The 19029-nt window shown below is 46.0% G+C and overlaps 1 protein-coding gene across 2 annotated transcripts in view; it reads left to right on the top strand.

Moving 5' to 3' along the window:
* LOC117434150 (cadherin EGF LAG seven-pass G-type receptor 2-like) overlaps positions 1-19029 on the top strand; it is an 84875-nt gene that overhangs the window by 50339 nt on the left and 15507 nt on the right. For both annotated transcript variants that reach the window (XM_059004293.1, XM_034907926.2), the window contains exons 4-12: positions 2291-2406; positions 2862-2950; positions 10798-10955; positions 11762-11925; positions 12127-12252; positions 16745-16911; positions 17209-17394; positions 17858-17971; positions 18097-18271. In XM_059004293.1, coding sequence (XP_058860276.1) covers positions 2291-2406; positions 2862-2950; positions 10798-10955; positions 11762-11925; positions 12127-12252; positions 16745-16911; positions 17209-17394; positions 17858-17971; positions 18097-18271 — 1295 coding nt within the window. The remainder of the gene's footprint in view (positions 1-2290; positions 2407-2861; positions 2951-10797; positions 10956-11761; positions 11926-12126; positions 12253-16744; positions 16912-17208; positions 17395-17857; positions 17972-18096; positions 18272-19029) is intronic.

Below are 19029 nucleotides of genomic sequence, written 5' to 3'. Positions count from 1 at the left end.
GAGTTCTATTTTTCTATTTCGGATTGTGTTGAAATCTTCCCTGCTCCCTGATCCTAAACCACACTGCCTCACACATGGCAGACTACTTAATATTGTACTGTATTATTGAATACCTCAAATAAACATAGGTACTGCACATTTCAATTGCCGTTGAGCGTACAGGTAAAAGATTATCTTGAACTAGATTTAAGTTTGCACGGTTTAGTTTTTTATACCTTTTATCTTTTGAGAAGAAAGTGTTTGAGGCCAAAGACTCCTGTAGAAAGAGACATTATAAAATGGCACACAGAACCACAGATTGAAATGAATACTTTTCTCAGAAGCTGATAAGGAGCAGAGGCTGCCCGTGAACTCTGAATACTCTGAAAGCAAACCCTTGTCTAGTCCAGCAATGCTGTGCTCTGTGGTGTATATATATACATCAACTCAATCCTTCATACCCGAGTGTGGAGGCTGTAGAGCATTTTGCAGCCTATAATGGGTCACAATGTCATCTGTTGTCTGCGCTAGCACCTTGTTTGCATAACTGACTTGTCTGCATAGCTGAAGTGGCCACACGAAATTTAACTGGAATGAGAACAGACAGAGAGGTGCTGGGTGGTGCTCGAGTGCCAGCAATGAAGGCATTGTTAAATACAGTTTGTGTTACTGGCTTAGAGCAGAGCCCCGGAGCAAGGGAGGTGATTATCAGAGAGAGGAATGAGTTCCCTGCCAGGACCCTCTGCGAGAGCGCTGGAGAGACAGACAGTGTAAGAGAGAGGAGAGAGGGAGACACAGGCAGGAGCAAGGGAGGTGATTATCAGAGAGAGGAATGAGTTCCCTGCCAGGACCCTCTGTGAGAGAGCGCTGGAGAGACAGAGGGAGGCAGGGGCAGGGGCACTGGCACCAGCACAGGCAGGAGCAGGGGAGATGATTATCAGAGAGAAGAATGAGTTCCCTGCCAGGACCCTCTGTGAGAGAGCGCTGGAGAGACAAAGGGAGGCAGGGGCAGGGGCACCGGCACCAGCACAGGCAGGGGTTTAGGATAACGTCACCCTCCCAAGCCCATGATTTAGAGAGAAATGAAATTCCAGGTTTGCTCTGCAGGAACAAACAGCATGTTTAGTTTAGTGACACACAGACGTTTTTAATAGCAGGGTATAGGTTCAACACAATGAAAGGGCGCCTGGTGAGGTTTCTTTAGCGTAGGCGGAGTAATTATTTTTCGATTTGTGAAATCTTAATTGGAACAGGAAGAAGGAATGGAAAATGGGATAAAGAGCTTTTTGAAGCATGGATCTAGTTCAGCAGATCGTGTTGCTGTAACCCTGAGCTGCTGTTCCCAATGGCTTCTTGTTTGTTGGGGTTACAGCCCCTTTGCATGGCTCAGTTCAGAGTACTCTGCATCAGGCCCGTCTTCCTTTGTGGCTGTCAAGACCCAAGTCTAACAGCAGCTTGCTTCTTCCGCTTGTGTCGCGTTTCCAGCCATCTTGCACTAACTCATTTATCTAATCAAGGAAACGCTCTGAAAATGCACAGAAAGGCAGCCAAGGCAGAACGTCAAGAGGCTTGACTGAGAGGAACAGGAGGTATACGAGATAGATGTGCCAGTCTGACTTCTGAAGAAGGTTCGAGCCAGGAGGCAATCCCACAGCAAATGTCTATGTAAAGCAGCTGTGGCGTCTCTGTAACATAAGTTGCTGTACAATAATGAGACCGTAATAGAAGGGCCCTTTCTCAGGGCATTGGAAACCTGCATAAAACTGAGGATTAACACAAACACAAGGGTTTCAGCTTTCACAAAAACATCCTGTTTTTCATTTTGATAAATGCACCTTTTTAAAGCGGGGAATGACATTGTGGGTGATTGCAGCTTTTTTGTTTTCCTCTTAACTTGCTTCCAGGCCAGTGCTAATCAATTTGAACGTCAAACACTATTAAGAAACTCATCCGCCAGTATGTCTGTCTTGTGTCTCGACAGTTGAACTCTGCAGTATAATACACCGGATCTTTGGATTTCGATGTCAGCATAGCTTTTTGTTTCACGTTAAATATACAGTAGGCTGCCGTGTACAGGATGATTGATAGACGGCTTCATATGAAAAACATTATTACAGAACATGCTTTAATTGAGCTCCACCATCGGTCCAGCACATGGGAATTCTCAATTAAAATGAAGCAGTCACTATCATTTTTTCGTCGCCCTGATCTCCCAGTTTTAAGATTTTTTTTTTTTTTTATAAATAAATGTAGCTCTGCTCTCTCTGTTCTGTTCTCGTTAACTGAACTCTGCTGCTTCTCCCCTTTGCAGGTTTGCCACCAAGGAGCGCAATGGCTTGCTGCTCTATAACGGGCGCTTTAATGAGAAACACGACTTCATCGCCTTGGAGATCATCAACGAGCAGATCCAGCTAACCTTCTCAGCAGGTACCAAGCACAATCCCTGCTCAGGGTGGAGTTGCGGTTTGGAAAGGCTGGAGCCGCTAACAAGCCAGCGCCAGGATGATGTTTCACTTGGATTTGCTTTTTTTGTTTTCTGATCACACTGATTGCAGTCTGCTGTTCTGCTTCATATCCGAAAGCATTAATACGTAGTCTGACGTGTTTATAAACTACAGCATACTGTGTGAACACATCTCTATACTGGTTTGTAGTGTCTGGAGTGTCTTATTTCTTTAATTCCACAGTGTTGATCTATTGAAGTAAAACTATAAGAAACTGGATTTGCAAGTGTTTCAGCCGATGCCTTCATCAGTGCTGTGATCTCATTAGCAGATCTGTGCATGGTTCCTGAGTGTGTTATTGAAGTTCTGCATGATCTATGCATTAGTCTTGTGTTGGTGCAGTAACAGTTTTGCAATTGTTGTCCTGCTCCCTCACAGGAGAGTCAACGACCAGAGTGTCTCCGTACATCCCAGGAGGGGTCAGTGATGGCCAGTGGCACGTCGTTCAGCTCCAGTACTACAACAAGGTCAGTGAAGCAGAGCTTCATTCTCACTCATGTCTGTGATCTGGGACTCGAACACTGCACAGCTCCACAGGTACTCCACATGTTCCCATATTGAAGTACAGTCCTGGTCTTGTTCTGGCTTTGAAAACTGAAGCCTTTAAATTATGGCTAGCTTTGAATTATTTTCTTATTTAACAAAAGATTAAACAGTTAAAAAGCTGACACACAATCTGCGTTCTCATCCTGAGTCAAGACGGGGGCCCCAGCAGTATCAGCCCTTCAGGACTCTGCATGTGGTCTGGAAGCAGTAAAGACGGGTCCCCCAGCAGTATCAGCCCTTCAGGACTCTGCATGTGGTCTGGAAGCAGTAAAGACGGGTGCCCCAGCAGTATCAGCCCTTCAGGACTCTGTATGTGGTCTGGAAGCAGTAAAGACGGGTGCCCCAGCAGTATCAGCCCTTCAGGACTCTGTATGTGGTCTGGAAGCAGTAAAGACGGGTGCCCCAGCAGTATCAGCCCTTCAGGACTGCATGTGGTCTGGAAGCAGTAAAGACAGGAGCCCCAGCAGTATCAGTCCTTCAGGCTGTGTGGTTCTGGAAGCGTTGCTGGGCTCTTACCCCTCCAAGATGCACTGGACACTAGACCGCTGCAAGATTTTTACTCAACACCTTTTTTGACATCTGGCCAGCCTGTCGACAAGATGCACATTTCAACAATGTCTCCCCTCTGGCTCTTGAGGTTTTGAATTATTTCTGTCACAACAGCTGTCTTGAAGACAAAACAGACACAAGCAGCTGAGGACAGAGCCGCCAGGGGACAGCGTTGTGAGCTGAAATGTCTGTCGTCACGTCATTCCCCTTGTGAATATCCGTTCAGTTTGAAGCTGCAAGGTCCCACACTACAATATAATTCCCTTGTGTTTACTGCTGTCCGTTCTACAGTGTAGCCTGGTATAGAATCTCCGCTTCCATTGGCTACTGCTGATTCTGCCCTTGCACTCTATGATTCTTTAGCAGTGACCTGGTTTGTACTCTGTTCAGTGCTCAAGGTGGCTGCATGAAAGATGCCACAATTCTATATATTGCACAACAGCACACTGGAAATTCCCTTGGCTTTTTATGAAGCTATTGTTGCCTGTATCAGAAGTGAAGCAATGAGAGTCGGCACCTCCAAGGGGTTCCTGCTAATTAAACGGCTCTGTAACTGATAGTGATTGATTGCTTTGTGAATCATGGTGTGTTTCAACCAAAATTACATTGATACGGCTCATTTTTATGGCTGTATGCAATTAAGAGACTGGTTTAGAGTCTCTCTTGTGTAGTGATGCCGTAGCAGACTGCTCTCTCGCAGACAGTCTTGCTGTCAAACAGAGCAAACAGTAGAGAACTATCCTGTACAGTTCAGGAAGACAGGAACCCCTGGGGTTGGAATTGCAGCTTGCAGCAAATTGAAAACTAGACGAAACATGGACTGTTTCACCATCATCCAAGGGCATAATCTCTTAACGGGTTAATTAGTCCAAATGCTTTGTTCTCTTCAGCTTAAAGACATAATTTCAAGAAATGAATTGGGTGGGGCTGAAGGAATGGAAAGCAAAGTATAAATCGTGCTAATGGTTGTGTGACAGCTTTAATGGTTCCGCTGGAGGCTGTAGGAGACGTCACCTGAGATGATGCGAATGGCTGTGAAGCTGCTGTTCTGACTTGTCAGATGTGAGTGAGACAATCAAAACTAATGAACACGATTTAATATGGAAACCTGATAAGCTGTTCTGAGCAGAGCATGACAGTGCAGCTTGTGACTGTCTCTGGGGCATTCTTCTGTGGTGTTGATTTTTAAAATTCCCTGATGTTTATGAGTTGACAGCCACACAGCAAAACTGCCTTAATTTATTTTTATTATGGACATGCAAAGTCTCTTTTGTAATAGGAAGCCACTAAAATATATTGCACATTCCACCTGCTACATTGTAAAAAAGTTTGAAGATAGTTTAAAATTCCCATCTGCATTTTCAATGACAATAAGGATTGGGGGAACGCAGGAACAGAAGTGGAATGCTTCCTTGATAAACTTTTATTCTGATATTTGCAGCTGAGTGAGCAAATAAACGTCATCATCTTCTGAATGACTGCCAAGGACTGTAAAACATTTAATCAAAAGTCTCCTCTGTGAGCAATAGACATTCCTGTCGGCTGATACAGGAGTGCACATACAGGGCTCTTCAAGAGTGCCGTGGGGGCGATTTCCAAGGCAAGGCAACCTGACAGCCCATCTGAGATCTGAGGGAGAGTCCTAGCACATATCCCTGCACTTGTGATTTCTGTCCCGAAGCTGAAGGCTGTCTCATGCTGTGCATCACCGAAACATCTGCTCATCGTTTAAGGAGTGCGCAGTATTTGTGTTTCTAAAGTCCTGTTTAAGAAGCCTGGCTTGTAGTCAAAGCAGGGGGATTAAACACAGGATTTAGTGCTGGGAGAAAGGAGTTTGATGACAGTGAAATGAAATTAGATCTGCAGGTTCTGATTTGAAACATGCATGTCCAACACCTCTAGAGTCATCCCTGCTGATGAAAAGCACTGAGCCTCTGCACCTGCAGAGTCATCCCTGCTGATGAAAAGCACTGAGCCTCTGCTCCTGGCACTCTTATATTCTAGAGAGGCTTCAAATCCTTCAGTTGTAATGCTCTTATTTGTAAGAAGTGCGTGGTTGTTTTTGTAATTCGCCGATGCTCAAGTGCATACTGGTAATCGAATGTACTTTGCTGGTATTACAGATGTAATGCAGGTTATCAAACGTAAGTCAGTCTCCGTCTAGAGAAACAAAACAAAAATCATCCTTCAAGGAATTCAAAAGCATTTTATTTTTGTCATGACTCTGTGGTTGGATGCTGCCTGCTACTTACTGGACATTAATAATAAACCTGGTACTCATTATTCGCTGCATTCACTAACCCTTATAAAAGCTGACCACAGTAAAAGCATAGCAAAGTGTAATAAGCATAGGTAAGCTGTCAATCTATTGTGAATTAGATGTATAGCCATGGGACAAGTATGGGAACACTGCAAAAGTAGTGGCAAATTTACTGCGGTAAATTTTTAGAAGGGGATGCTCCTAGATACTGTAGCGAGATCCATGGTATACTGCAGATCCAGTGACCATGGTGAACCAGCAGTATTGTCTATGCAGTTAGTTTAGTTGGATATTTCACTGTGTCTAGTTTTAACTCCGTTCCACCCTGAGCTCTGCCAGAGTGCCGATTAGCTCCCATTGTGACATCACAGCTTCTTGAAACGCTGTGCAGAGAAGTTCCTATTGTGACATCACAGCCTCTTGAAACTCTGTGGCGAGCAGCTCCCGTGGTGACATCACAGCCTCTTGAAACTCTGTGCCGAGCAGCTCCCGTGGCGACATCACAGCCTCTTGAAACTCTGTGCTGAGCAGCTCCTATTGTGACATCACAACTTCTTGAAACTCTGTGTCGAGCAGCTCCCATTGTGACATCACAGCCTCTTGAATCTCAGTGGGTGGAAGTAACTGAGCATCTCTAAGTGAGAATTGTTCCGCGCTCTGAGCTGCTCAGTGGGAGCGGAACGGAGTAAAATTTACTGTGGTAAACTTTTAGAAGGGATGCTCTTCTAAAAGGTGTGTTCTTTCACTGAGCTGATCTGAGCGGCTCACTTAAAGCACCCAGTTCCACCCTGGGCTCTGCCAGAGTGCTGAGCAGCTATCATTGTGACATCACAGCCACTTGAAACTCAGTGACACCCTGATCTCTGCCAGAGTGCACATCACAGCGTTGTGAAACTCAGTGACACCCTGAGCTCTGCCAGAGTGCACATCACAGCGTCGTGAAACTCAGTGACACCCTGATCTCTGCCAGAGTGCACATCACAGTGTTGTAAAACTCAGTGACACCGTGAGCTCTGCCAGAGTGCACATCACAGCCTCTTGAAACTCAGTGACACCCTGAGCTCTGCCAGAGTGCACATCACAGCGTTGTGAAACTCAGTGACACCCTGATCTCTGCCAGAGTGCACATCACAGCGTCTTGAAACTCAGTGACACCCTGATCTCTGCCAGAGTGCACATCACAGCGTTGTGAAACTCAGTGACACCCTGATCTCTGCCAGAGTGCACATCACAGCGTCTTGAAACTCAGTGACACCCTGAGCTCTGCCAGAGTGCACATCACAGCCACTTGAAACTCAGTGACACCCTGAGCTCTGCCAGAGTGCACATCACAGCCTCTTGAAACTCAGTGACACCCTGATCTCTGCCAGAGTGCACATCACAGCGTCTTGAAACTCAGTGACACCCTGAGCTCTGCCAGAGTGCACATCACAGCCTCTTGAAACTCAGTGACACCCTGAGCTCTGCCAGAGTGCACATCACAGCGTTGTGAAACTCAGTGACACCCTGATCTCTGCCAGAGTGCACATCACAGCGTCTTGAAACTCAGTGACACCCTGAGCTCTGCCAGAGTGCACATCACAGCCACTTGAAACTCAGTGACACCCTGAGCTCTGCCAGAGTGCACATCACAGCCTCTTGAAACTCAGTGACACCCTGAGCTCTGCCAGAGTGCACATCACAGCCACTTGAAACTCAGTGACACCCTGAGCTCTGCCAGAGTGCACATCACAGCCACTTGAAACTCAGTGACACCCTGAGCTCTGCCAGAGTGCACATCACAGCGTCTTGAAACTCAGTGACACCCTGAGCTCTGCCAGAGTGCACATCACAGCCTCTTGAAACTCAGTGACACCCTGATCTCTGCCAGAGTGCACATCACAGCCTCTTGAAACTCAGTGACACCCTGAGCTCTGCCAGAGTGCACATCACAACCTCTTGAAACTCAGTGACACCCTGAGCTCTGCCAGAGTGCACATCACAGCCTCTTGAAACTCAGTGACACCCTGAGCTCTGCCAGAGTGCACATCACAGCCTCTTGAAACTCAGTGACACCCTGAGCTCTGCCAGAGTGCACATCACAGCGTCTTGAAACTCAGTGACACCCTGAGCTCTGCCAGAGTGCACATCACAGCCTCTTCTCTTCAGCAGCGGAGTCTCTTAAAGAAAGACTAAAGCTGCTTGAGACTCTTTCACTGTTTTCAGTGGGGCATTGCTCAGGGAACATGAAAGTGCATGCATTACACCTCAGACAAACTAGACTAGAAAAAGGTTTTCATCTTCTAATCCTATCCCTAGCACTTTGACTTCTAAAACGCTGTGAATGTAGAAGCCTTTTGGCGACTTTCACGTGATTTGATTGGCTCTTGTAATGCTTAAATTTGCATATCATGATTTATTTGTGAGTGTGTATATATATATATATATATATATATATAGATATAAATATATATATAAATTTCCCACCAGGTTTCTTATTTTAATTTGTCAGAAAAATAAAAAAGTTTTTTAAATCCCTGTGCTCTTGTAAACAGGAAATGAGATCTTCTCTCTTTTGAAGGAGTTGCTGCGCATCACAGAGTGGTCTCCTAGCAACTATTCAGGCCAGACTTAATTTATGTTTGCGATTTACACCAATATTCTCCCATTTTTTTAAGTACTGTTTATTGGTAAACAGCCTGTGTGTTTTTTTTTCTCTTTTTAAATGTGAAATAAGGGGATGCAATGGGTGGGTGGCCTGTAGGAATGATTCTTGTTGTCACAGAGGCCTGCGGGGGCTGTTGGCTCTGTTATAAACTTCTTTTCTGCCAGGCCGGTGATTGAGAACTGCCTTTCACTGGTGAACTGTGAACAGAATTGCAATGATGTGGGGTATTGTGGGGTCCATACCACTTAATGGGGCTCTGACACTGAGCTATGTGAGGGGACAATTGCATCCTCGTTTATACGACTTGGAGATGAGAGGTGGAGAAAACAAAATCACTTCAGCTACAATACAAGCTGGGGCTTTGGCATCGACCGAAAGGGGGTGAATTCTGAAGTTGCCATGGTTTTGTGTCTGTAAATTGAATACAGCTTTTTTGTCTTCCACGGTGCTGTCAATCTGCTTTTATTCTCTCCTCTGTTTTCGAACTCTGTGTTTTTTAAACAAACTCTCTTTCAATAGTGTCCTTTTAATTGAATCCCGAGCAAATATGTAATCTTCAATGAGCTGTGTCAGCATTCGCACGTTGCAGATAAGCTGCCATTGGACTATAATGGTGCTGTCTTGTCATTTGCTACAGTGGGGTCTTTTGTTTTTTGGACTAAAGAAAGATAGTGTTTCTACTGTGCAAAAACTGACAGCTTGTGTGCTGAAGATTGTGACAAATCCTCTCTGAGCCGTCACCTAACCTTGGAACAGTTCAAGCGCACATTCGGAAATCGGCAACAATTGGAGATTGTGATCCTTTACATGATATTGGATACAGACGTTCGAATCTCACGGATATGAGAGGTGCAAACTCAACCCTAAACCACAAGAAGAGGTTGATTGTTTTATCTCAAAACCAGCAATAGTCCCAGGTTTAAATGAAGCCTGGTGCACCATTGCTGCTGTTCAAGAAGTTCCACTGTGTGCCGTAGTCCCTGCCCCGTCCCTCTCCTGTGGTTTAATTTCACACACAGTAAAATGTGTTTTGTTCTTTCTGTGCTAGGCTTCTGAGCGGAATGCTTGCCCTCTCTTTGTAGAGGGTGTAAAGAGGGCTGTCTTGATTGGCTGTTGCCAGGGGTCAGGTTAGCTTGTGAAATCATGATCTGATGGGAAAAGAATTCCTTTGTCTGTTTTGGGAAGGGGGGTTTGAATGTGTGAAGGCTGAGTGGGAATGGGGCAGACAACTGGAGGAACGTACATGGCTCGATTCCTCCCCGTCAGTCTCAGGAGTCTAAAGAGGGAAGCAATCAACTGCTAACTGGAGTACTTATCCAGGATATAAAAGCAAGCTTTGTGTTATTTTTTTAAATGTATGCCTTCCAGAAAAAGCACCTCCATTACTTTTTCCTGGCATAACATTTATTGCTTCTCAGATTTTGTAATGTGATATATTTTTTTTATCTCCTGCGGATGCTTCTGCAAAACTGTCTATTTTGAATCCTATTTATTGCTTCATAAAACCAAACCCAAGTCACATGAGGCCCATTCTCATCAGCAATGACTCCTGCACCCAAGGGAATCTGCCTTGCGTGTGCTCCAGGGCTGTCTTCCCAATTATAAAGAAGGGCACACACTGTAGAACTCAATTTAGTTTGTGCTTCGTGACCCTTGAGTCGCCTGTATCTCAGTGACGGGACTGTGAGGCACTATTTAAAATCGAAGGACTCTCGTTTCTTCTTTACCACAGAACAGCAGCAGCAGCGTCACACAATGAGCCCTGGCACTGTGTTCTTAGGCACTCAGTGTTCGGGTGGCTGCTACAGTCATTACCCAACCCAAGTACTTCACGTTATTATGTTCTTGTAAGTGCAGTTTCCCTGGGTCTGTATACATGGATATTTACACCGCTTTGCACCATTACACTGTGTCTTAGCCAAGAGGTCTGGTTTTACAATAATAATATTCCTCGTGGTATAATCCTTGTTTTTATATAGCTGTGCATAAACAGAAGATGTGAAAGTGTAAACTTTGAATGCGATGACTGTGACAGCCCTGGCCATTGCTTTCTGTTGTAATTAAATTAGAATGTTTGAAGCCCTAAAAAATTATATATTATTAGTTATCTCTATTATTTATTATTTGTTGCAGACTAATGATTGCTAATGCAAGTCGTTTCCTGTCCTACAGGATGCGTTTTGTTAGAATACTCTGGCGGGTTGCAGGACTATATTTGGCATGTATTAAAAAATGCCAAAATAGCATCTGACTTAAGGCAGTCAGTCCGTGAGGTGATTCATCACAATGTGCTCCTGTTTTGTTTTCCGCAGCCAATCATCGGACAGTCAGGTGTCCCCCAAGGTCCATCGGGCCAGAAGGTTGCCGTGGTAACGGTGGATGACTGCGATACGTCGGTCGCCTTGAGATTCGGCCACGTGATCGGGAACTACACTTGCTCAGCCCAGGGAAGCCAGTCAGGATCGAAGAAGTAAGATGATGATGATGATGATGTGTGACCTTGAGGGGGGTCCTCCTTGCTGCTCACATGCTATATAAATTACAGCAGCTGCAGAGCTCCGCACCGGTTGAGTCTTGTATAGTACGTCACAGTAATACATGCAGGATCTGCTTTTTCTGACTACAGTGGGTAAGGAATTAGGATGCCCACGCAGGAATAGAAAGGGTTAAGCATTCACACTTACATGTTTGTTTGCAAGCGTGTTCTCATGCATGCATGCAGCATAATGCAAAAGGATGCAAAAGCTGCCCCTGCTATGCTTGCATAATTAAAGTTCAGTATTGGAACATTGAAATTCCACTGCTGAAGCACACACATCCTTCAAAGTAGAACAGGATGACTATTGTAGAGCCCAGCATATGTGCTGCTTCATGGGTGAATGAGAGGTTTCTGTTCAATCTGGGCCATCCAAAGAGCTTTAATATACAGGTTTAATATACTGATAGTGATGGGGAAGAGAAGGGGTCTCACCAGGGAAGGGTACAAACACCGCAATGGGAGGCATCAGAGAACATGACTTAAAACAGTATTGAGATCAGAGAAAAGACATTGTCTAGCAAGTGAAAGGAAGGAAAATATGTTTTATTATTATTATACTTTTATTTTTTTAAATATGCAGCTATCCCCCAAAAGGGCATGAGCTCCTGCAGTACAGCTGATGAACCCCTCCAGATTTGTTCTGGCTGTATATTTGTAGGTGTGAGGTGTGCGTTCTACCAACACCTCCCCAAACTTTCCCCGCTTGAAGCTCACTGTTGACTCACTCCCCTCCCCAGGTCGCTGGATCTGACTGGCCCCCTGCTGCTCGGAGGGGTCCCAAACCTGCCCGAGGACTTCCCAGTTCAGAACCGCGAGTTTGTGGGCTGCATGAAGAACCTGTTCATCGACAGCCGGCAGATCGATATGGCTGACTTCATCGCAAACAACGGAACCGTGCCGGGTAAACCAGGCAGCCTTCTTTGCATCTTTATTAGTGCCATGCAGTAGCAGAGCGCCCTCTAGTGCTTGTGCAAGGGAGGCAGGTTGATGGTTAGCAGGGTTTTATTATGATGTATTTGAACAGATAGGTAGAAGAACAGTCTATCCAACAGTCCTCTGCTGGCAGGGTTTTTGAAGCTCTGATTCCCCTCCCTGTCCACAGGGTGCTCTGCGAAGAGGCACTTCTGCACCAGCAACACCTGTATGAACGGAGGGACCTGCGCCAACAAGTGGAGCTCCTTCAGCTGCGAGTGTCCGCTGGGCTTCGGGGGCAAGAACTGCGAGCAGGGTGAGGACTGAGTGGAGCCCCAATCCACAAACTATACCCATTCAGGCACTGTGCCGGGTTATTTACTGCCAAGTGCGTTTTGAGCAAAGGACAAGGACTTGCCACTCGCATTACAAATGTATGGAAGTAGGCAAAATTACTTTAAAATGAAAGGAATTGCACAATATACCCTAGTTCCATTAAAAGGTGAAACAGCTTCCATGGTAAATATTTCATTTTTCTGCCTTTTATAGACACTTTTTTCTCACTTTTTTTTCATTCTCGGAAATCTATTTGTATTTCCAACTCAAAGTAATGTTCTGTTTGGGGCTCCCGAGTGGTGCATCCAGTAAAAGCACTCGCTAGAGTGCAGGATGCGCTCTATAGCCTGGACGTCGCGAGTTCGAGTCCAGGCTATTCCACAGCCAACCGTGGATGCGAGCTCCCAGGGGGCGGCGCTCAATTGGCCGAGCTTGCTCGGGGGGAGGGAGGGAGGGTTAGGCCGGCCAGGGTGTCCTCGGCTCACCGCGCACCAGCGACCCCTGTAGTCTGGCCGGGCGCCTGCGGGCTTGCCTATAAGCTGCCCAGAGCTGCGTTGTCCTCCGACGCTGTAGCTCTGAGGCGGCTGCACGGTAGGTCTGCTGAGTGTAAAGAAGTGGGCGGCTGACGGCACACGCTTCGGAGGACAGCGTGTGTTCATCTTCGCCCCTCCCGAGTCAGCGCAGGGGTGGTAGCGGTGAGCTGAGCCTAAAAAATAATCGGGCATTTCAAATTGCGGAGAAAATAATAAAAACTAATTGGCAACGACTAAAATTTAAAAAAATAAAAAAAAGGAAAAAAAAAATAAAATAATGTTCTGTTTTTTCAGAACAGTGATTTACTGAACATAAATGTTGAAAACCACCCCATGCGTGTGTTCATTCCCCTCTGATTTGATGCGTGCCGTGCAGGGCAGTGTGTGTCTGTTCTTGCCTGTCACGGTGACCCTTCTTGAAGACATCCTCTTGATAATAATGTCTTCATTCTTCAAACTGTGATTGGTTCGTTGCTGAGGAGGATTGAGAGACGAGGCCTCGGGAATTCTGATGTCATTCTTTTCAGAAACCACAGTAAATGCTCGGCAGCCCTGTCGAATGACACTTTGAAATCACATATCAATTCAGCAGAGCATACGGGAAATACAGTACTTGCATCTCAGGTTACATTTCATAATCCATTAGCCTTGAAACACAGATCTCATACTTGTATTATAATAGAGAATGATCCATTTGAAGTGCAGTAACGATAAGGTCCTTGTTGTCTTCAGCTTGTTCCTTTCCATTGTTCTGTAGCGTGCAGAGACCCTTTATCTAATGCTGCCCATTCTTCATCCCCAGTAATTCATCAAGAAAACTCTTGCTGACTAATCTCACAGAAACATCGATCAGCACATCAGCTGGTTGAAGGAGTAATAATGTGCTACAAGATAAGCAGAGTGTGGAGCACTGTATCCCGATGTTGTGTTCCGAACACTGGGTTCTGGAACGGAGAACTGTGTGTGTGTGTGTGTGTGTCTGTGTGTGTGTCTGTGTCTGTCTGTCTGTCTGTCTGTCTGTTTGTTTGTCTGTCTGTATTGACCAAGGTATCCTGGCATATTACCTGGCTACTGAAACCCCCTCCTCGACGTTTTTCTGAAGTGAAATTTTAACAGTGTGACAGCTGGAGTGCGTAGCAACACACACCATCTCTCTATTTGACTATTAAGTGTAAGGTTTTATGTGTGTGTCTCACAATGTTTTAAATAGCTGCTTTTCCCACTGCCTGCCCTGCAGCTGCCTAATGCTGACATGTAGAGCAAGGCTGCTGGAGAGAGTAGGGGGTGGGGGAGGCAGGGCAACCAGCCTCTGCAGGCCTTTCCCTGGGGAGACTTTCACTCCAAAGGGGAGGAAGGTTAGAAAAACAAACTTCAGTCTTATTACATGCAGGGGCCTGTGGAGCTTGTTCACTGAGGGAGGAAGGAAGTGAGCAAGTGAGCGAACCAACGCTGATAAAAGCTTTTGCTGAAAACCTTCTTTTATCTGTTTTCTTAAGGTGCAATAGAGCCTTTGGGGACATCTTTTGTCTTTCTTTCTTGTTTTTAGATCCTAATAATTTAAGGAGCTGTGAAGGAAAGAGAGCAGGGCTGCAGGTGTCTATGTTATTCAGCCATGTTGTTCTGTCTCCTGGTCTCCATGTTTCCAAACCCTTGAGGTGTGTTCCACAGATATGGAAAAATGCTGCCTGAAACGTTACATTGTAACTCCTTCACTGTCTCAGGATCTCAAGAGACAGACCCCAATGGAAATGATTGGCTGTTCTGTTGTGCCCTAGCCTAATAAATGAGGCTGCTGGTCTATTGTCTCAGTGAGCTCAGGTGTCCTAGTGGTTCAGACCATCGTCTGCGAGGTTGGGCTGTCCTGAGAGATGGTCTGAACTGAGAGATTCTCCATCACGTCATTTTGAGGGTCGTCCGGTCACATGGGACACTGTCATTCGTTAGACAATGGGGTCTATTCAATTGATCCAAATGGAGATGGTACTAAATACTTCAATCATTATAAAACATATTAGTGCACTGAGGAGCCTTTGCATGAACTGCTGGATGTTGTTTTTCATAACCTCGTTACAGGAGGAACCGCAGAATTCAGATCCATCAATGTTCAGTTCAATTGAATGACCCCACTGTATCTTGTGCCCAAGTCAGAGGGGCCCATTTATCTTCAAGCGGTTGAACCGAAAGCTGCCCTAAATTATTCCAGTGATTTAGCAAAAAATGAACGAGTAGATCCTTGCCCTGCCAAAGCACAAGTGGTTCTTTTGTGCACAAATGATATTTTTCTGATGTGTTGAGCCTTGATTGGGTTTTGCTGATTTCCCTGAGGCTAGTAAGACATCAAACACTCACGTTCCCTGTAACGGTCATCTCAAATACCACAATGTCACATTTGCTAACATGTTGTTTTCCAGCATAAAGTAGCCTTCAAATAATTGCCTCGGCTGCTACAATTGAGACAGAAGCATACCGTTAATTAGAGTCTCAAATTAGCACTCATGAACAGATGAACACATGCGCTAGGAGTATACAGCCATGTGGTGCAGAATGCACTCACTTCCAATCTTCAAGCAGTGTGCAGGATACAGCAACAGGGCTCGCCCCGGCTGTCTGGGGAGCGGGCTGTGCAGTCTGTGTTAAGTGTTAAGTAGTAAGTGCTGGATAGCAGGCTACAGTACTTCCAGTGCCCAGGGCAGCGCTGAACAAAGGTACCCAGGAAGTCGAATCAAAGTTGTTTTTGTTCCCGGAGCAGCATTTGTGACATACAAGTTATTTTACATTTTGGAAGCGTGATTCATTAGTCTAATGCAGAAAGAATCAAATGCACAGGAGTCTTGTGAATTTCTCTTTCTTTATGATGCTTACTGCTTTGTGCTGCCCCCCCCCCCCCCCCCCCCCCGTATAATCTTATCAACGCTTCTGCTCTCTCACTTTGTCCTGTTTGGTATCAGGAACTTGGCCCTGCTCCTGTATGTGTAACATGATCAGCTCTTTCCTCTGACCCATTCCTCAATAACCCCCCTGTAATGGATCTCTCCCCATATGTTGCCATGGTGTCCTGCACAACAATGTTGATTTCAACCCCCCCCCCCCCCCTCCCTCCCATTTATGTATTTGTTTATTTGTAATAAAGCCCATAAATGAAATCCATTGCCAAGACATAATCTAATCCATTCGATTTGTGTTCAACCTTTTCATTAAAAACGTATCAAAACAATGAAGAGTGTGATGAATGACTCCCGCGCTTCCAGAGAGGAGACACTCCAATTAGTGATCTCTCTAATCACTTTAGTGCCACGATTGTTTCCCTAAGGTGAGCCGTCTGGCTGGCTGGCTAACTCGATAAGCCTTTATGAGGGTAACAAAGAGAAACTGCGCCGCGCTTTATAATCCGGGGTTAAGATGGGAAATCCAATTTGGAACAAAGGCTCGGTGAAGAACACTCCTCCACACACTTACTGTACCGCTGGCATTATCAGGCTCCTGTCTGCCTGCGATGCTGCAGGAATGTACTGAATCCACACACAGTCACACTGAGTTTATCAAGGGTTTGCTCCTGTGAAATATCTGCAGCACTAAACTGTCTGTTTAGCTTTAAAAAACCACAATGGTTTGTAAATCTGACCCATGCTGTGTTGATCGCTCATTAATTTAGCAGACACACGTGCATTGTGTACCTGTCTGATCATTGTGTCTGTTTGATGTCTGTAGAGGGGTTCTCTGGTTCTCCTGGCTCTAATGGGCTCTGATTTGTCTGTCTTGGGCTGGAGTAATATCTTTAGCAGTGGAGGTCAGCACTCTGCTGTAGAGGAACTGTGCAAGACCGCTGTGCACCATGTTTGAATGAAGCTTATTAAAGTCCAGATTCTAGTGTGTCTTGAGGTTTACCTTGACCTTGGCTTGACCTTTCCTAATGTGCGGCTTCTGCTGCTGTTCTTGCAGTGATGGCCAGTCCGCAGCGTTTCCAAGGCAACAGCATGGTCTCCTGGAAGAACCTGGCCTCCACCATCAGCTTGCCCTGGTATGCTGGCATGATGTTCCGCTCTCGACAGGCCAATGGGATTATCTTCAGGGCTGTCGCCGGGCAGCATTCAACTATCAGTCTGCAGGTGAGCTCTACCCCAAACTCCTGGGGGACCACTCATACCTTTAAATACTACGACTAGAGGCCAGTGTAATGTGGTGCAGCCATGTGTCTGTCCTGCAGATAGATATTGATGTAAACTTGAAGCAGGGATGAAAATAAGACCTATTGCATTGCACGGCATTGCTTTGCTTTTGAGCCTTGGGTTGCTTTTAGCTGTGTAAGTCAGAAGCTTAATAATCATAACAGAAAGCCCCTAACATGCCTGCTGCATCTAAGATAAATGTGTCCATTAATGCCAATGTGCTTTGTGTGCTTGCAGCTGAGTGAAGGGAATGTGCTGCTGGCTGTGTATCGGGGGAGCAACCAGGTGTCCTTGCTGAGGCTCCCCCAGGTGAAGGTGAACGATGGAGACTGGCACCAGCTGCAGGTAGAGCTGAGGGGTGCCCACGAGGGCACAGAGCCACAGTACCGGGTCAGCATAGCCTTCGACTACGGACTGCACCAGGTGGGCATGAATGAATGTGACAATGCCAGGTAGCAATGCTGCGAGTCAAACGCTTGATGTATATTATTATTATTATTTATTTCTTAGCAGACGCCCTTATCCAGGGCAACTTACAATTGTTACAAGTTATCACATTATTTTTATATACAGTTACCCATTTATACAGTTGGGTTTTTACTGGAGCAATCTAGGTAAAGTACCTTGCTCAAGGGTACAGCAGCAGTGCCCCCCACCTGGGATTGAACCCATGACCCTCCAGTCAAGTGTCCAGAGCCCTAACCACTACCCCACACTGCTGTATAATATTTATTTCAGAAATAGTTGAGGGTCTGGATTATAATGTATGCCTTATGTGAGTTGTACAAATGTTTTCCACTGAAGTGCTTTCATGTTGAGTACCAGTGCAGTGCCAGTACTGCTAATGGAGTGAGTGGGAGTCTAACCCAGTGCTTGTGTATCGCAGGTGAGCGCAGACATCGGGAATGAGCTGCACGGGCTGAAGCTGAAGAGCCTGAGTGTGGGAGGGGTGTCCGGAGATAACGGGACTGTGCTGCAGGGCTTCCGGGGGTGCATGCAGGCGAGTCACACACTTACACACTGGGGAAGGGGGAACGCGTGGCTCTGAATGTTCATTCATGACAGATCCAGCTGGCTTTGGGGAGCTGTTCTTGTGTCTTACAGAATGGTTTGTGTTCCGTGCAGGGTGTGCGTGTCGGCGAGACATCGGCGAGCGCGGTGGCTCTGAACCTCAACCAGGCTGAGCGAGTGAACGTGGAGCGTGGCTGCAGCGTGCCGGACCCCTGTGACTCCAGCCCCTGTCCCGCCAACAGCTACTGCAACGATGACTGGGACAGCTTCTCCTGCAGCTGCGACCCAGGTACAGGCAGTGATATTCACACAGTCACACTTCAACCAGGTACAGGCAGTGATATTCACACACACACACACACTTCAACCAGGTACAGGCAGTGATATTCACACAGTCACACTTCAACCAGGTACAGGCAGTGATATTCACACACACACACACACACACACACACACACACACACACACACACACACACACACACACACACACACACTTCAACCAGGTACAGGCAGTGATATTCACACACACACACACACACACACACACTTCAACCAGGTACAGGCAGTGATATTCACACAGTCACACTTCAACCAGGTACAGGCAGTGATATTCACACACACACACACACACACACACACACACACACACACACACACACACACTTCAACCAGGTACAGGCAGTGATATTCACACAGTCACACTTCAACCAAGTACAGGCAGTGATATTCACACACACACTTCAACAAGGTACAGGCCTGCAAACATCACACTTCCGCATGAACCTCAGGGATGTATCACTTGATTGTGGCACTGGATATTATCAGATGCTTCATAAAACATGTTTTTGTGGTGGTCAGGGTACATTATTGACCCCCTAACAAAGATCTTAGAAAATGAAATTCGTAATTCACATGGTACTTCATGTACAGACGGGCCTGTGCATGTGAAGGCTGTTAAATGTGTAGATGAACCTTCCATTAAAACCGATTTTAACAAATATATAGATTGCTGATAAGCACAGTTACACACGTCTAAACCCGTTGG

This window comes from Acipenser ruthenus, chromosome 29 (assembly GCF_902713425.1).
Source record: "Acipenser ruthenus chromosome 29, fAciRut3.2 maternal haplotype, whole genome shotgun sequence".
NCBI classification, from domain to species: domain Eukaryota; kingdom Metazoa; phylum Chordata; class Actinopteri; order Acipenseriformes; family Acipenseridae; genus Acipenser; species Acipenser ruthenus.
This window is presented reverse-complemented; position numbering and strand designations above follow the sequence as displayed.